The sequence below is a fragment of the Microtus oregoni genome, unplaced genomic scaffold (genome assembly GCF_018167655.1).
Source record: "Microtus oregoni isolate MIOR12 unplaced genomic scaffold, Mior012 000095F_ref0000231, whole genome shotgun sequence".
Classification (NCBI taxonomy): domain Eukaryota; kingdom Metazoa; phylum Chordata; class Mammalia; order Rodentia; family Cricetidae; genus Microtus; species Microtus oregoni.
In genome coordinates this window covers 2,274,229-2,293,393 of record NW_024544708.1, presented here as the reverse complement: position 1 = coordinate 2,293,393, position 19,165 = coordinate 2,274,229, and the positions used below count along the sequence as shown (strand labels likewise).

Genomic DNA, 19,165 nt, shown 5'->3' with positions numbered 1-19,165 from the left:
GGGGCAAGCATGGCATGGGGTCGAAACGCACGGGGACCAGCACCATCACCAGTGGCCGGAAAGGCTTGCCAAGCAACAAAAATATATCGCTACTGGTATATATTCTCTGGCTTGCAAGTCTGCCATCTAGCTCACACCCCAGCAGCCAGCTGCCCGTGTGCCTACCTTACGCCTTGGTGCCGGCTTCCTTTGGGTTTTGGTTGCCGACCTGCAGTTCCCAGGGCGTTCCATTCCACCATTCTGCTGAATAGAAACTCCTTTCTCAATCACCCTGCAGACTGCGTGGAGCTACTCCACACAGCATGGGTTGCTTGTGCACACGCACATGTGAATCTACAGCTCCTGTGCCTATCAAGTTATGCCCGACAGCTTCATCAGCCAGCAACTGCACTTTGAGGAAAAAGCCCTTTGCTGGGCAAGAGACACATTCTAAACCCAGGATACTAGAGACACCCAGCAGTGGGTGCCTTCAGTTTTCCTGTGATCAGTGGATTCTCAAATGACACTGGGGGAACTTGCGGGAGGATGAAAGAAATCAGGCTTGTGCTGAGTCCTCCAGTGACTCTGATTTTATTGGGGACACGGGAACCAGGGTGCGGTAGTTTGACTGTCCCCCACAGTCTCCAGCATTTGAACACTTGGTCCCTGATTGGTGACACTGCTTGGTGAGGCTTAGGAGGAAGTGCACCACCGGAGGCAGGCTGTAAAGGCCTTCAGTCATCCACGTTTGATCTCTCTACTTCCTGCCTGAGCTTCGAGATGTGAGCTCTCAGCTCGCTACTCCAGCAACCCTGCCTGCCTGCTGCTATGCTCCCACTACCTCGATGGTGATGGACTCTGGTCCTTCTGGAACCGTGAGTCCAAATAAACTCTTCCTTCCGCAAGTCGCCTTGGTCATAGTGTTTTTATCACAGCAATGGAAATGTAACTAATACTTGAGGGAATCAGAAACGGGGAGTTTCCCATTTATGGTCTATACAGGCTCTTGAAGCCTCTTAGTAAGCCTGACTCACTGTGTCCCTCTCATTACGCCCTGCTATTTTAGAGTCTGCTGAAACTATAGCAATAACACCTTTGTTCTCTTCAAACGCCTAATACGAAAAGCAATTTTAGAAAGAGAAAAGGAATCCAGAGGCAACTTCAAAAGAGCCAGACAGCCTTAAAGAATACATACCCTGGATATAAAAGAGTACCGAACTTCCTCAGTTTTCCTGCTGGAATGCTTTACTTTCCAGTAAACGTGAGGCATTGTTCAGCTACATATTAAAAGCACACACATTCACAAAATAATGACATATAAATGACCCAGCCACCCAGTGGATTATGACACCATGCGAATGGCTGTGAAGGCCACACCACTTTCTGGCAGTTAGGAGAGCTGCCAGACCCTGGACTAAACTCACTACAGTTTCCCAAAAAGCCAGTTGTTCTCATTCCTAACCAGCCTGCAGGTTCTCAGAGTGAGAGAGACAAAAGGACAGCGCTGAGGATGTGTGTGGTAAGAAAATGTTCACCCTGAGAAGACTGGGCGAAATCCAGTGACTTGGCAGGTGATGTTTCTTTTAGCGTCCTAAAGGCAAAGAGGATTTTCAGAACGGGGTGGCTTCCTTCTTCAGGATAGAGCCCTGGCACGAAAACCTCAGCTTACCTGACTAGCGGCTTTCTTCTCTTTGTACATTTCCCGGCTGCCTCTTCTCTTCAGGGAACTCTGAAAAAGATGCAAGCGTCGCTTTGTTACTCAGGGGTCGCACATGACAGCTGGCACTTGTCCCTCCTGGTGAAGCTACTTGACTCTAGAGAAAACAACACCCCTCTCCGTGACATTTAACTGAGGTTGTGTGTGTTTGGTGAGTCTCTGAAGTACCGAGGTAGTTGATGTTCTAATTACTGTCGCTGGGGAGCAGGTCTCAGTTACTCTGTTTAAGGCACCAAGTGGGCGGCTTCCATGAATTAACGGTGAAGAGAAGGCAGAAAGACAAACACAGGAAGTTTCAGAAACAGACACACCGTAGCTCTGAATGTGGCTAATTTCCTAATTACACTCTTAACTACTACCGGAATTGATTCGTGTGTTCTCAAAGGTCAGATTAAAAAAGCAGAGGCTCTTATGGAGAAAACATAATCTAGGGTGCAATATTATTAACAACCTGATACCATTAAAGCAACGCCTTAGGAATATTTTAAAGCTCTTAAGTTATTATTACAAAGTAGCCTTGGCTCGTGTACCTGCCTAGATTCCATACAGTCACCGCTGAGTCTGTGGATGGGATCTCCTGGATCCATGGAAGCTCAAGTCTCTTAAATAAAATGCTGCAGTATTTGCATATGACCTATGAACTCCTGGCACATTTCGAATCATCTCTAGATTATTTATAATGGCTGGTATAAATGTAAATACTATAAACAGTTCTACACCATACTGTTTAGGTGGTGATAAGAAAAATATTCTAGACACATACATGTTCTTTACACATATAATTTGTTTTCAAATATTTTTAATATGCAGTTGGTTGACTATGTGGATTTGGAGCCCCCAGCGGATTCATCCCATTAGGGCCAGTTAGTAACATCACAAGAGACCTCTTCCTGCTTCTAAGGGAAACTGTGGCTAATGATTGTGTGGGGCGGAGCCCAGCTGGCCAGCCTTTGCATCCCTTGACACCATTAGAGTCTCCTGAGAGTCCTCTGCCTTCCTGGGCTCAGCTCAGGGCATGGGGCACCCCCTGGGTTCTCCTGTCTCAGCTCAGGGGGTGGGGCACCCTCCTGGGTTCTCCTGGCCTTGAGGTGAGCTTTGTCCTTTTGTTCCAGCGTCACTTTGGAAGGAGGCTCCTGTGTTTGTCACTCATGTCATCTTAGGTAGCTTGCTGTAGCGCCCCTGGTGGGCCACAGTGGTGCACGCCTTTAATTCTAGCACTTGGGAGTCAGAGGCAGGTAGATCTCTGAGTTTGAGACCAGCCTGGTCTACAGAGTGAGTTCCAGGACAGCAAGGGCTACACAGAGAAACTGTGTCTTGAAACCAAAACAAAACTCAAATCAAGGAGGCGAGGCAGCAGCAAGCTGACTTCATTAACTCAACACAGCTCCCAGCTGAAGTAACTCCCTCTCTGAGTACCAGGCCTTGCAGCTATTGTAGAGATTTTAGGGGAGGAAAAAACACACCCTAACTCTAGTTATGTCTTAGTCTCTGAGAGGCTGAAGAAGAAAACCAGTAACTGAAATGGGCAAAAATATCATGAAGGCTAGCCAGGAGGGCTGAGGCACGGTCTCTAAATGCTAGCTGGACTGGCTTGATTTCCTTTCCAGTTTTTAGAAAAGGCAGGGTCAAACTAATTTAATTAGGACAACCAACCCCATGCGGACAATCCCCCACTGAGGATTGTCTTGTGTAATTCTGGGTTTTGTGGAGTTGATAATGAAAGCGAACCATCACAGAAGGAGAGAGAAGTGTCTGCTCCTTCCAGGGTTACAGGAACAAAGATTCTATTAGTTCTCGGTCCAGAGCTGAGATGTAGGAAGAAGGTGGTAGTGGCCAGCCTGTCCGTCACACAGTGTGTCCTGGCTGGAACCTGTCGCCTTTTTCCTCCTCTTCACCTGTACTAGTTACTCCCCTGTGACTGTGACAAAAACAACCTAAAGAGTTTATTTTGTGCTGGGCAGTAGTGGCGCGCGCCTTTAATCCCAGCAGTCGGGAGGCAGGGACAGGTGGATCTGTGAGTTCAAGGTTTGATCTACAGAGTGAACTCCAAGGCAGGTAACAAAGCTACAGAGAAACCCTGTCTCAAGGAGAGAGAAAAAAAGTTTATTTTGGCCTCTAGTCCAGAGGGCTAGAGTCCACAATAGTGGGGAAGGCCAGGCGTGCTGGCTGGAACAGGAACCTGGCTGGTTATGGTTCCATTTACACAGAGGAATCAGAGAGGGAAATGGGTGATTAACCCTCACAGCCAGCCCCCAGTAAAGCACTTCCTCCAGCAAGGCTCCACCTCCCAAAGATGACATTACCTCCTCACACAGCATCAACAACGGAGGAGTAAGTGTTTAAATATGAACCAATGGAAGACGGTTCTCTTCCAAACCACCACATGGAAGACAGTAACTGCAGGAGCCCAGGACTTACAACTCCCTCTTAGCTGCAGCGCAGAAAAATTCCCCTTTCCTGGGTCCGCTCAAAAGGACAAGGAGGATCTTAGCAAATGCCCTTCATTGGGCACTTAAAATCGGGCACCATGCCAAGTCGTCCATTACACGTCTGTCATGGCTACATCCTTGTCCCCTCCCAGCTCCTATGCTGAAGCCCCTAAGATCCTGTGACGTGTGAGGAAATAAGGTCTCTGGGAGATAACCGGATCTGGTGAAGTCCTAGGGTGGAGCCACCATAATGGGACTGATGTCATCTTAAGAGAAAAAGACACCGGTGCTTCTTCTGAGTGCTTAGAATGAGCCTCCGAGGATGCAGCCTCCGAAGGCCGCCAAGGAGCCTTGGGTAGGGCTCAGCCTTGCTAACGCTCTTACCCTGGATGACCCTGGACTCAGGGATTCCAAAACTGAGAGATCTGTTGGTTAAGTCAGGGCTTTCTGGAGGCTTTTTCTATTCCTGGTATCTTTGTGCCTGACAAATTTTCATGCACTAGCTATACGGAGTATGACTATAAAACACTCAGCGGTGATAAACAATAAGGAAACGTACCTAAAAACAATTCTGCTACACACAGAATTTTCCCGTCTATTAAAGACTAAGGCAAACCTGCGTTCTAACGTGGTGTCGCGCTTGTTTACTTCTCATCAAGAGCGACATCTTGACGGAGTAGTTGGCAGTACAGGATATAAAACATCTTCAACGTTTTTCATAGTTGATCAATATTTTGATTTCATGATTGTCAAGGCTAAGAACACCACTTGGCATGAATATGTAGTAAAAATAAAAAAGCAGAAGTATATTTAGAGCCTTTTCAGAAACGGCTGGAATTTCTCTCCTAATCTCAAGGCAAATTCAACAACAACAAAAAAAAAATTTTATAAAACCCGAGTCAGCAACTTAGACAACAATCTTTAAAAAGAAAACATTTTAACGCAATATAATCCTAAGTTATGCTAACGTGAACTAATATGCCGAGGAATGATGGTTAAAAAAAAAAAAAAACATAAATTTTTTACTTCTGTAACTAAACCATTATGCTCTCATAAGAGCCGATTTTCTTTTCCAGAAAAAAGAAAGAAAGAAAGAAAGAAAGAAAGAAAGAAAGGAAACCTGAAATTCCCAACACAACCTGATCCACGGAGTCTGAGGCAGCGTCCTCTGGTGTCAGGGGGCGTGAGGACACGCACTGTGAATGTGCACATAGCACGTGTTCCGCATGAAGAAACAGTGAAGCCCCATGGTGACAAGTGAGGGCCCTGCCAGATATGGGGTTGTGAGTTTAAGAAGCTCCGGTGTTCGCTGCCCAGCCTGGGCCATTGTGTTACAGCAGCCCACGCTAACAACACTACCACCAGGAGCTGAATGACAGAGAGGAAGGGGGACGGACGGATCAGTGCTGACAGACTGAAGAGTCAGATGGTGTTTGACACGCTCATACTAGGGACAGCAGCTTTGGGACGTCACCCTATGCTCTTGGTCCTGGTTCTCTGGTTGTCAGAGCACCTTCCAAGGATCACATAGGCTCTTAAACTCCTAGAGTTTAGCTAATTTTTTTTTCTTTTTATTTTCTGAGCCTCTAACTGGCATGTTTTCTTACCCCCTCCCCCCCAAAAAGTCTTGCCTTCCCGCGGCCAAGAAGCCCAAAGAACTGTCCTGCGAAGCCACCCCACTGCCGAGGCTTCTCGTGCACGGCTATGAAAATGTACTTGTCAGCACTCTGGAAGCTTCTGGAAGATCTGAGCTGCAGACAGCACACATCCTTATTTGGAAAAGTCAGTCAGAAAACTGTCATCAGAAGGCAAAAATACCCCAAAGTCATCGGGGGGGGGGGGGAATTATATTAAGACACACTGGGCTGATGAAAAGTAAAACAACAGGAACCGATTCCCAGTGGCCAAAATCTGAGGAGGTGAGAAGGGACAGGCAAGGACAATGGCCTGCCAAAAGCTACAAGGTCCGTGGATGGACACGGACCACCCAGTAAGTACCCCCAACCTATTAAATACAACTTTCCCCCAGGGAACTCAGTGATAAGGACGGCGGGACAGGGCACATGCAACCTTGAGGATCAGGACCCACCGGTGCCCTGTACCATACGAGTTGGTTGAATAATTCATTTCACACCCTATACGCATGTATCTTGAAACCAATATATTAAAGATTGCTTGGAAATGTACTGCCAAATAATATCCAATAAACTGAAGGTAACAATAGTAAATTATACATGAAGAAAAATGAGAAGCCATGGCCACTATAAAATCTTTTTTTTTTTTTTTTTTTTGATTTTTCGAGACAGGGTTTCTCCGTAGCTTTTGGTTCCTTTCCTGGAACTAGCTCTTGTAGACCAGGCTGGCCTCGAACTCACAGAGATCCGCCTGCCTCTGCCTCGAGTGCTGGGATTAAAGGCATGCGCCACTACCGCCCGGCTAGAGAAAATGCATTTTTTTTTTTTTTTTGGTTTTTCGAAACAGGATTTCTCTGTAGCTTTGGAGCCTGTCCTGGAACTCCCTTTGTAGACCAGGCTGGCCTCGAACTCACAGAGATCCACCTGCCTCTGCCTCCCGAGTGCTGGGATTAAAGACGTGCGCCACCACTGCCTTATAAAATCTTAAGGACGATTCATGCAAAGCAAGGTATCCCCCTAAACTTTAAGAACACCAACTCTTTGTGAGCACACAATCACGTGGGAATCAATGTCACCACCGAGCATGGTACAAAATAGCCAATCAGAATCTGGTTTTCAGAAGCCCTGACTGACTCCCTTAGTAGAGAATCGATAAGCAGCCCTTGCCTGTTGATAAAAGTTGGAAAGTCATGCCAACTGCCTGAAGACAGAGCTCTATCTTTGAGCACAATTTGTCTCTGGGAAGAGTTGGCTGTGGTGGCACTTGCTAGTACTCCCACAACTCAGAAGGTTGAGGAAGGAGGACCAAGGTACAAGCCAGCCTGGACTACACAAGGAGACACAGTCTTTAAAACAAACAAGCAAACAAACAAACAAAGCAATCTGCCTCTTCTGCCTCCACCTCTGCCTTTGTCCTCTCTGATTTATCACAGGGAAATAACCCAGTCTAAAGACCAGAAAAACTATATTATTTGGCAGGGAACTCCCACAGCCGATAAACACCTTCAGTAATGTGGCAAGATACAAGATCAACTTTAAAAAAAAAAAAAAATCAGTAGCCCTCCTATATACAAATGATAGAGAAACTGAGAAAGAAATCAGAGGAGCATCACCCTTCACGATAGCCACAAATCACACAAAATATCTTGGGGTAACCCTAACCAAAGAAGTGAAAGACTTGTTCGATAAGAACTTTAAGTCTTTGAAGAAAGAAATTGAAGAAGATACCAGAAAATGGAAGGATCTATGTTGGGAGCAGTGAGACCCCCAGATCCTGAATTTCTTGTAATCCCCTGATCTGAGTGTCTACAGCTGCTCTGAGCACGAGACCTTCAGGAGTTGCTGATGGCAGGAGAGTGGTTTCTGGTGGGTTTGGCTGAACACAATAAAGGGGGTATTCTTGGGGAATTCAAGGATGACCCGTGTTGCTGTCTCTCTGTCTGTGTGTGTCTGTGTATTTTAACCTCCAGCCCCCTTGCCCGAAGCTCGGGAACTAAGTGCCAGCGCACAGAGCGCAGACACGGGGGCGCGGTGCGTGGCAGATCTCCCATGCTCTTGGATAGGGAGGATCAACATAATAAACATGACAATCCTACCAAAAGCAATCTACAGATTCAATGCAACCCCCACCGAAATCCCAACACAATTCTTCACAGAAATTGAAGTATTGAAAAAACAATACTCAACTTCATACGGAAAAACAAAAAACCCAGACTAGCCAAAACAATCCTGTACAATAAAGAAACTTCTGGAGGCATCACCATCCATGATAGCAGCATAATAAAATAAAAGGGAAAACACATTGAAAAATGAAGCAGAGTTGAAAAATTATATAAACAAATATAACTAAAACACTGTGCCCTTCCCAGAGAGACTTCAGGGGTCATTTCTTCGGATGCATTCTGACTAGAAAAACTATTGTTTTCACTTCGTTTCCAAACACAAAAGTACATGGGATTGTGAGTGACACCTCATAGTGTTTTATAGCCATCTATCACAATTTTCTAGTTTGACTTAGGGTATTGTTTTAATTAGTGTCTTGTTGCCATGATAAAAAAAAAAATCCTTTACAAAAAGCAGTCTAAGGACACCGTGGGTTTATTTTGACTCCATCGTGATACAGAAGTCACGGTCACCAGCGGCTGAAGGTGATTGTGGTTACACTGTTTCCAGTCTGGAAACAGAGGGGGAGAAAAGCTCCCTCTGCCTTGCTAGCTTCTGCAGTCCAGGACCAAGCCAGCAGGAAGGAGTGGTGGTACCGCCTTCCTTTGGGGCAGGTCTTCCTGCTTCACTTAGCCTAATATAGATAAACCTCATGGGACTGGCCAGAGGCTATGTAATCTGAGTAATCCTTCTCAGATGAGTCCACGGGGCTTGTCCCGTGGGTGAGCCTATATTCTGGAACCTTGACAGTCAATATTCGCCATCGAAGGTACCATCCCAGATAGTCGAGTATACTGTGAGACTCATAGCCATCACATTTGTTGTTAAAACTCAGTGAGTGAAATAATCCAAGACCTATGCATTTCCGTAAAGGAAACCATCTTTAATTAACAATGTGAATTTAGGGCGAAGTCTGTAATTTATTTTCAAGTGCAAGATAGATAGATAGATAGATAGATAGATAGATAGGGCAAATCAACAGATGAGATAAACCAAGTGTGCCAAAATCTCAATGTATACCGTAAGTGAGGGGAATAAAGGTGTTAACTATAAAGTTAGGTTTACCAAATGTTTGAAAATGTTCATGATAGCTGGGCAGTGGTGGCACATGCCTTTAATTCCAGTACTTAAGGAGGCAGCAGCAGACGGATCTCTGTGAATTCAAGGCCAGACCAGCCTGGTTTACAGAGTGAGTTCCAGGAAAGCCAGGACTGTTATACAGAGAAACCCTGTCTCAAGACACAAAGCAAAAAAAGAAAAAGAAGAAAAACAAAAAAAAAAGGACAACGTTCATGATAAAATCGGAGGAAAACATTCGATGTGTAAGTTTTTAAGGTCACTGAAAACAGCATAATGCTGCACAATTATTAAAATGATTATTACAAATACTTAGAGACATGAAAAGTTTTTTTAATATAACCTTGCTCTTTTCAGTGTAAAATAAAAGCCAAAAAAATAAGATACATTTGTCTTGAAAACGTTTTGTGCTGATACACTTGTAAAATGCCAACACGGGGGCCTGGGATGCTGGCTCCGCACTTGTTGCTTTTCCAGAGGATCCCAGTTCAATTTCCAGCATGCACACGGCTTCACACAACCATCAGTAACTCCATCCTGCCCCTGGGTATCTGATGCCCTCTTCTGACCTTTGTGGTACCAGGCATACATGAGGTGCACAGACAGACAGACATGTACATAAAATAATAAAACAAATCTTTTAAAAATTGAAATGCTGCCGGGCAATGGTGGTGCACACCTTTAATCCCAGCACTTGGGAGGCAGAGGCAGGCGGATCTCTGTGAGTTCGAGGCCAGCCTGGTCTACAAGAGCTAGTTCCAGGACAGGAACCAAAAGCTGGGGAAAAATCCTGTCTCGAAAATCCAAAAAGAAAAAAAAAAAAAAAGAAAAATTAAAATGCTAAAAGCTACTTGTCAACAAGTAGCAGAATTATGAGTGACTACAGATTTTAAAAATTCCATTAAAAAGTCAAAATTCATAGATGTTCTTCGAGGCACAATGGTATTATATCCTGATAAATACATGGTAGGTAGAAAATATTTTACTTTAAAAAAAATGCTTTTTTCCCCCTCTACCAAACAGCACAGCTGAACAGCACGATACACGGAGGGTGCTGGTGACTTAGTGACTTCCACTCATGCCCACAGCTGACTGGGAGCTGCTGTCCAGCACAGTACGAGAAGACAGTACCCGCATCCAACGCGGCTGGTCCAGATAAAGATCAAAACCCAGAATTCCGAGCACAGCTTCTCCTGAATTCGCACCGTGTTTGAAACCCTGCAAAGCTGGTAACTCCCTTTAGTCAGGCATGACTATATCATCCTTTCGAATCAGGAAAGACTGTTGTTTTAAGGATAGTTTAACCAAACATTCCACACTCTAATTAATAAGCCTTTGTCCACCCACCTCCCAGGGCTGGGTGAGACTGAGGGGCCCTGAGCCTCACACCACGCAGAAATCAACAGGAAATTAAACAGGATTAACCTCCAGATAAGATTAGCTAGCTCTGTGTGCCTGGGGCCCCTCGTGGGCATCTTTGCAGAGGGCACCACAGGGTCTAATGGGCACTTGGGGCTAGAAATCGGAAGTCCTGGTCTCTAATAGCCTTCCTGGGCTCAGCGTTTCCTATCTGGAGGCTCCCTTACTGGGTGAAGTAAGGCGTCCATCTGACTTACTGACCTGAATCTGCCTAGATCCCCGTTATCTAGAGTCACAGCCTGGGTTCATTAATCATCCACCACGCTGCTCAAACACTGGCCTGGCTGGCACCGTACAGAAAAGCCATTCCAGTTCTAAGGGCAAATCGCCAGCAATTCTTGTCTCCAGGCAGTGGCTGCTTAGATCCTAACCTCCAAGCATTTACTAAGGCGTGACGCAAATGACGTGTGGAAGGTGGGGGTGGGGAGAGCTTTCCCCGTGGATTTATGTTTCTTGTAGACCGGAAGCTTTCTCTGTTCTCCATGCCTCCATGTTGTCTGAGAATTACAGTGATTTAATTACGCAAAGGCAGTAACTGGACGACAGAGGAGGGGCAGGATGTGTACAAAGCCCCCAAGAGGCCACAGTGTAGCTCTGACACAGGGGACGCGCTGCCCAGACCTGGTAAGAGCTGGGAAGAAACCTGTGCCCAGTGAAAGGCAACCTGGGAGCAGAAGGGCTTCAGGAGCAAGAGCTGCCCCAGGGGCTAAGAATGGGCAGGGGACTGGACAGATAGCAGGGCTGCAGCATCTTGCACATGCCTTGAAGAAAGAGATGGCCAGGAGAGGACTACACTGGAGCAGCCTTCTTTGGAGGCACACGACAACCTCCGCTTTATGTGATGAAAGATCAAAGGAGGCAGTTTCATTAGCTCTAGGGTTGAGGGCCCTTACTTAAGAAAATGTTCTGGGTAGGTGGCTTGATACTCCAAACCCTAATCATCTCTGCTACTGTATTATATTTATGAGACAGAATATCTCACAATTTGAAAGCATGGTCAGTTGCCAGATCAAACGTTCCCAATGCAGCCCCTCAATAGCTAATTGACACAGCCATGATTGAGCCACCATTATCTGCTAGACCCCCACTTGGGGAATCCGGGCTCCAGTCTCAGATGCTATGACACCACAAAAGAGCCCAGAAAGCATCCTTCCTGCAACCTGGCAGCACAGAGCGAGCTCCCACAGCTGCTGTCTTGCTGAGGATGCAGCCAGGTGGACCAACTCACAAGGCAGAAACCACACAGACAGGGATAGAAGTGGCCTCATCAGGCACAGTTCTGTGTACACTTCTGTTGAAATGCGGGGCTGTGGTGCTTCGGCGCTGTGCCTGGGTGCGTGCCCATGGGGGCGGGGGCAGATATGTCTGTTCCTTACTTGGGGGCTTCTAAATGACATCAAATCTATAACTAGCTCCACCCACTGCTGTGGTGAGGCCATGATCAAGGCAACCTATAGAAAAGTCCATTGGAGCTTACAGTTCTGGGGGTTAGAGCCCTTGATCATCGTGGCAGGAAGGAGGCAAGCGAGCAGGCAGACACGGTGCTGGAATGGCGGCTCAGAGCGCATGTCTTGAGACAACAACCGTACGTCAGAGGGAACCGAGAAACAACATGGACTTTTACTGACACGACTTCTCCCACAAGGCCGCACCTCCTAATCCTTCCCAAACAGTTCCATCACTGGGGACCAAGTATTCAAATGCATGAGCCTATGGGAGTCATTCTCATGCAAACCTCCACACCACTCGGATGGGGACTTCCTTATTTATGATTGGGAATAGCAGCAATTCAAAAAGAGGAACATGGGATGTACTCACTCATATTTGGTTTCTAGCCAAATAAAGGACATTGAGCCTATAATTAGTGATCCTAGAGAAGCTAAATAAGAAGGAGAACCCAAAGAAAAACATATAGGCATCCTCCTGAATATTAACCTTCATCAGGCGATGAAAGGAGACAGAGACAGAGACCCACACTGGAGCACCGGACAGAAATCTCAAGGTCCAAATCAGGAGCAGAAGGAGAGGGAGCACGAGCAAGGAACTCAGGACCACGAGGGGTGCACCCACACACTGAGACAATGAGGATGTTCTATCGGGAACTCACCAAGGCCAGCTGGCCTGGGTCTGAAAAAGCCTGGGATAAAACCGGACTCGCTGAACATAGAGGACAATGAGGACTACTGAGAACTCAAGAACAATGGCAATGGGTTTTTGATCCTACTGCACCTACTGGCTTTGTGGGAGTCTAGGCAGTTTGGATGCTCACTTTACTAGACCTGGATGGAGGTGGGTGGTTCCTTGGACTTCCCACAGGGCAGGGAACCCTGATTGCTCTTTGGGCAAATTTGGGGACTTGGCTGGGGGAGGGGGAGGGAAATAGGAGGTGGTGGCAGGGAAGAGACAGAAATCTTAAATAAATAAATAAATAAATAAATAAATAAATAAATAATTTTTTAAAGAAAGGGAATAGCAGCAATGATTGGCCCTGAGTGTGGCGGTGAGTATCCCAGCACACTAAAGGAAGGGGCAGAGATATGTCTGTGAGTTTGAGGCTAGCCTGGTCTACATAGGGAGTTCTAGACCAGCTAGGGATAGTGACTCTCTCAAAAACAAGCCAATAATAGCAATAACCTTAGTGAAAGGGTTCCTGTAGGGATGGAGCACAGTCATGTGCTTAATAATTGACAACCACAATAAGCAAGACTTAGGGTAAAGCCAATTATGTCTTTTCATGGTTAGAATTTTAAGTGTTCATCCAAAAATAAAAAGTTAAGCACAGAAAAGGAGCCACTATGAGTCATTCTCACTTTCCTCTCTCTAGGAGAAACCAATGTTCAGAAAACAGCATTCTCCATCTTGCACAGAAACGTATACTCGGAGGACAGATTTCAACTCTATGGGTTCTTGTATGTCTTTCCTGGGCGGTCTGGAGTAGCACTCCACAGTTCACATGACGTCTTGTCGGGGAAATGTCTTACTCTTACTGCCTGCTCATACTCACAGGAGAGATTTTAACAGCAGAACTTTCCCACAACAAGGAAGGCATCGCCTCCACCACCACGGGAGGTAAGTAGGTCAGTCTTTGAACAATGCTGCTAAGTACATGCGAGAGCCAATGGGAGCAAGGACTTCACACACGATTTATGGGAGATGTCAAACCACTGGAATACAAGTTACAGCAACGTTCTCTCCCTCCTGTCCGATCCTAACTACCGGCCGGGAAAGTCTTGGCTCTTCTTCAACATATTAAAATAAAATGAGAAGGAAGATGGGCACCTTCTAAATTAATCGGCTTTGTGGGGATTCTGGGCTGGGGTGGCCCCAGGGGACATCCCCAGACAGCTTGCCTTGCCTCTGCTCCCAAGGCATCCCTCCTACAGCCCTGCCTCTCTCTCAGGCATTTTTACCAATTCCTTTCTTTCCAGTCCTCTGATCATTTCCGGGTTCCCATTTCTTCTTCTCCAAAACTAAAAACCAGACGCGAGAAGCTCAGCCTCTTTCACAAGGCTGCCCCTTCACATGGGAGGAGCATCTCCTGTTTTGTTCTAAGTAACAGAACCGACAATGAATGGAGCTGTGGATTAGTATTGCAGAGTGGAGGATTTCTGTGAAAAGCTGGCCAAGTCTCTTCAGGCTGCAGAACATATGGATTTTCTAGATACCTCTAAAAAAAATGAACAAAACTGAGAAGGAAGAGAAAGAATGGAGGAGCTGAAACACAGGCAGAAGGCAGAGGGGCTGCCTTCCAGTCTTTTTTTTCTCGTACTGTCTCTATAGATTCTAGACACTGTGCTTTCTGTCACCTATGGGTGATGCTTCCTTCTACATGGCCACCATGCTCAATTCTCCGTCACTTTCGGGTCCCTGGAGGCCTATTCTCCAACCTCAAGGGCATCTATCCTCTGTCAGCACTGACCCATCTCTCTGTTCCCTCCATGTGTGTATGCCCAGCTACCACACATTGTCCTTTCTTCCTTCTCTCCACAGCCTGCGGAGGACTTGATCATCTGGACTCTCTCCAGAAAGCCTCCACACTAGAAGCATCACCGTGATGCAGCTGTCTAATAACAAGGTGGGTTGGGGAGGCCACAGTGGCACCTCTACTCTTTTATTAATGTATCCAGAGGTTTGGGGGGAGGGGAGTCGGTACCCGTGTGCATGGGCAGAAGCCAGGAGGTGGTGTCTGGTGTCCTGATCTATCACACTTCACCTTACTCCCTTGAGAGTCGTGACTGTGCTACAAGTAGCCTTGCCCACTGAGCCATCTCCCTTTACTTTCATTATTAACTAAGTCTGCTCACTGGGAACTTCACTCACGTGTACTGTGCATTCTGATCACTCTCACGCCCACCAAACCCCACTCTCCTCCCTACGACCCTCTTCTCTATAGTCCTATTTTTTTTTTGTTTTGTTTTGTAAGCTACTGAGTTTAAACGGGGCCATCTCTGACTACTCACTGGCGTCTGAAGGCCTCACTAACGGCTTTGCAAGTGAAGACTCCCCTCTCCAAGAATCTAGTCTAGCAGGGAAGAACAGGATCCCATAAACAATGCCCTCTATCCATGGCTGACTGTTGACGGGGCACTGGTGTAAAGGTCCGGGGTAGCTGCTGTTGTGTGTGACTACAATGGCTGTGTCATCCCCAGAAGATGAAACATGGTAGCCTTTCTCCCCCTCTTTGAGTTTTTGCGTTCTTTCTCCTTTTTTTTTCTATAATATTTCCAAAGACTTGGTGGGGAAGGTATGAATGCGATTCTGGGCTGAGCACTCACCGTCACTTACTCTTGGGACCTTAAGCAGCCATGAGTCTTCTGCTCTGCAGCTACTTTTAATGTCACCCATGCCCCTGCAATACGGCTACCTCTCTGGTTGGAGGTACACATTCCATGCTGTGCAGGCCTTGCAGATAGATAAATGCACGTGTTACCTATGGGGAACACGCAACACAATGCCACGTGCCCATTCTGCTAGTCACCAATGTGTCCTTACACATTCTCCCCCAAAATCACAATGCACAGGAAACTTTTCAGAACACTGATTATCAGGGATTCAAGCAGATAGTAACACACCAATGTGATGGAGGTGGGTCTTGTATCTTATCTGTTGCTTTCACTGGTTAACTAATAAAGAAAACTGCTTGGCCTGATAGGACAGAAAATTAGGTAGGCAGAGTAGACAGAACAGAATTCTGGGAGAAAGAAGCCGAGTCAGTCAGTCACCATGATTCTCCCACCCGACACAGCCACAGGTTAAGATATTTCCTGGTAAGCCACCTCGTAGGCTACATAGATTATTAGAAATGGGTTAGATCAATATGTAAGAGCTAGCCAATAAGACGTTATAATTAATGGGCCAGGCAGTGTTTAAAAGAATACAGTTTCCGTGTAATTACTTCGGGGCATAAGCTAGCTGGTGGCCAGGAGGCGGGCGGCAGGAACGTGGCCTGCAGCTCATACAACACCAATGTTCCAGTTGCACTGCAGCAGCCAATGGTGAGCATACCCAAGTGTCTGTCAAAGGATGGGTGGATAGTCACAGTGTGGTTCAGACCTATGCTGGACTTATCAGACAGAAAGAAGAAGGAGCAGTTCTGCTGTGAGACAGAAACAGGCACAAATACTGCCTGATTCCACTGAGACAGGACACCTAGAATACACAAATTCACAGACACAGAGAAGAAAGCAGGGTTAGTTCCTGGCTGCTAACCAGTGGTATCACTTAAGAAGTGCAGAACACCTCTCTGGGATTGTAAAAATGTTCAGGAGACAGCAGTGATAACTGCTTGCCATTGAGGGAAAAGCCACTCAATTGCATGCTTAATCAGAGTTAAAATGGCAACTTGTACGTTGTGTGTATTTACTATAATAAAAAATATAATTAGACCCAGATTGGTCTGCTTGGAGAGTTTGAGAGGCACATCCACAACTCTCGTATGGGTTCCACGGCTGAGTCGGGGTGTCACCATGGACCCTCGTGATTTACTGCGCTGGCCCCCCGCACAAAGCTATATGTTCCCTTTCCTCTCCTTTTATGGCTTCACAGCTAAGATTAGCCAGCTCTGTTTTCAATCTGTAAAACCCACACTGGAGCGGGCCCACACTGTTTATAAACCTAGTGATGGCAGTTTTTAAACACACCAAAGCTTCGGCAAAGAGTTTTTGCCAATGGCTTTTTTTTTATGTTAATACACTTTCTATAATTTGTATTTTTTTCCACCTCCTCTACTGATACTTCAGGGCTGTCTGTTCTAATAAACTACCGTAGGATGCTTCCTTCCTATGTAAATAATTTCTCCCGCACTCACGAAAAGGGATTTCTAAAATTTATTTTAAAAACAACAACAAAAAAAACCTAGTGGGAGAAATTTTGATCCTTCACAGAGTTATTAAAGCTCAAGATTTGTTGGAAACACATGTTTTATAATCAAGAAAATACCTTCTGCAGTGTCTGCTACAGGTGTTTTATATGCACACGCACACACACACCTGCAAACACAACACTGTCTCCTGGAAAGATGGGAGAAAAACGGCAGGCACAGAAGGAGCTGGAAAGATTGGGGGTAAGAAAACAGGGACCTAAATCAGGGAAAGGTCTGAGTCTCATCTTCTTCTCTTAGCGCAGTTTCTAGCGTGTGCTCTCCCCACCCCTAAACTAACCGAGAATGTTGGAACAGCACAGCAGACAGCACATACACCAAAGGACTGCCATGCAGAATGGCAGGAAAGTTGGTGCACACGTGGCTTCTATTCTGTGTCTGGTCGCTTATTCTTTTAGAGTTGAGGTGTCTCCTGACATACAGGAGGTAGATATTACTCTCATGTCAACGTACAGAAAGAAGCTTGCTGGCTGTAACAGCCAGATTTTGAGCTCGTCCCTTGGAAGCGCGAGCCTCCCCCATATCCCCACATAGCCTCTCACTGCTGAGGACTCTAGATGAAGACAAACCCAAGGCCTTGAATGGATGGCTACTTCTGTGCTCACAGCACTCAGGATCTGGATGAACAACTGAGGTCTGCCCAGATTCCAGGAGATGATGAGTATATGATGCTGTGACCTGGTTATTTTGGGGCCGCTCCAAAGAGGGTGAGCTGGGAGCTATGCACTCCTTACCCAACCAGAGATGCTCCATGCATCTGGATTTTAGAATAGAAGAAAGGACTCCTGGGTTCAATTATGAAAGAAAGCGTAGGTCCACAGCACTGCACCCGCTCCACCCTAAAGGTCCCAGGGTTCTGTCAGTCCCCTTAAGAGACCTAGACTCCATAAGCTCGTGACCTTCCTGTGTCCCACCTTCTCCGAGCTCTAGCAGCCACCTGCCAAGGTCTAATGTTTTCTGAGACTCTGGTAGAAACAGGAGGCCCATTTTCACCACAATCAGCCATTCACGACGATTGCACTTTCTCTAAAAATGTGTGCCAATTACATGCCCTTTCAAAGGCCCCCTGCTCGGGCAGGCAGCTTGCCCTTAAGTAAGGGCCTCATTATGGTACTCTGCCTTTTGAAATGTTTTCTTCTCCGGAGACTGTTTTCATGCTGCTGATAACGAGTGAGAGCCTCTTCAATTTCCCTACAGGCGGGGTCTCAGAGTGCCCTCTGGAGAAGTGCTCTCACCCTGAATTAGTGATGGAGAGAAAGGTTGAAGTGTACACGGTCCCAGGCATAGGAAGGTGAGAAAACCAACTCCTCAACCACAAAGAGCCGGTGTTCCGGCCTAATCTGCAATCAGCACAGTTCTCTCGTAGGCCTCCTTAATCTGACTATGCCATATGGCTAAAAACCTGCTGAAGGCTCAACACAGACTGGACCGAGCCTCCCAGGAAAGATGTTTGACAGTGCTGCCTAACCGTCCTCTGCCTTGAGAAGAGCAAGCGTTAACTTGTGGACGCTAAGCCTCAGAGGCGAATCTCCTATAAATCCTCTCGATTCACAACCTAAAAACTGGTCACTACTTTCCTCTTCATCCCAACCTCATCCCCTTTCGCCTTTTCCCTTTCTGTTCCTTGGCAATGAATGACTGTCCCAGACTGTAAAAATTGGAAGGAGAAAGGGAGGGGGTTTTTTCAAGGCCGGTATAATCTGTGCTCCTCAACTCCACTTTGAACACCTGTTGTCTGACTCCCTGGGTATCAGCAAAATGTACAAACCCCCTGCTCCCAAGCCTCTGCCATTATGTACTGTCTGAGCACCAACACCGAATAACCTCAATATGCCTAAGTTCCAGGAAGCCTCCACAGCACCAAAGGCCACAGCTCTGTGCTCAGCGACACCTTTACAGATTTAACAAGTCATATGACTTAAAATGTCATTGCGGAAGCATGATCGATCCGAAAGGTTTAATCCATTGTCTTCAATCACCCCAAATTCTGGGCTTGAAGGAACAATCTATAAATTATCTACAGAACCAGAAAATTTAAGATTATTTTTTCAAAGAAATATGAGGTGAGCCATGCCTGTTGGGTGAGCGGGAAAAACCTCGCAGGGGTATACTGGCCACCGTCACAGTGCAGGGGCGCCAATGACAAGCTTCGCCAGACACCGCCACAAACTCGCCCCAAAGGGCAGCCCAACAGCTTTTATCTCTTGCACATAAAAAGCGAACAAGCTGGCTTTGAAAACCCTTTATCCACATCCACGGTGCGGAAGCCAGTGACAAGAAGAAGATTCATCTTCTTCAAAGCAACGAGCATATTTTATTACCACCGCAAAATGCTACTGCGTCTCAAGATGTAGAAATCTTTATCAGA

General features: G+C 46.3%; 1 protein-coding gene across 5 annotated transcripts in view; it reads right to left on the bottom strand.

Annotated features, from left to right (window-relative positions):
* LOC121442783 (microtubule cross-linking factor 1-like) overlaps positions 1 to 19,165 on the bottom strand; it is a 123,558-nt gene that overhangs the window by 54,352 nt on the left and 50,041 nt on the right. For all 5 annotated transcript variants that reach the window (XM_041644394.1, XM_041644395.1, XM_041644398.1 and 2 more), the window contains one exon: positions 1,649 to 1,708. In XM_041644394.1, the coding sequence (XP_041500328.1) occupies positions 1,649 to 1,708 (60 nt within the window). The remainder of the gene's footprint in view (positions 1 to 1,648; positions 1,709 to 19,165) is intronic.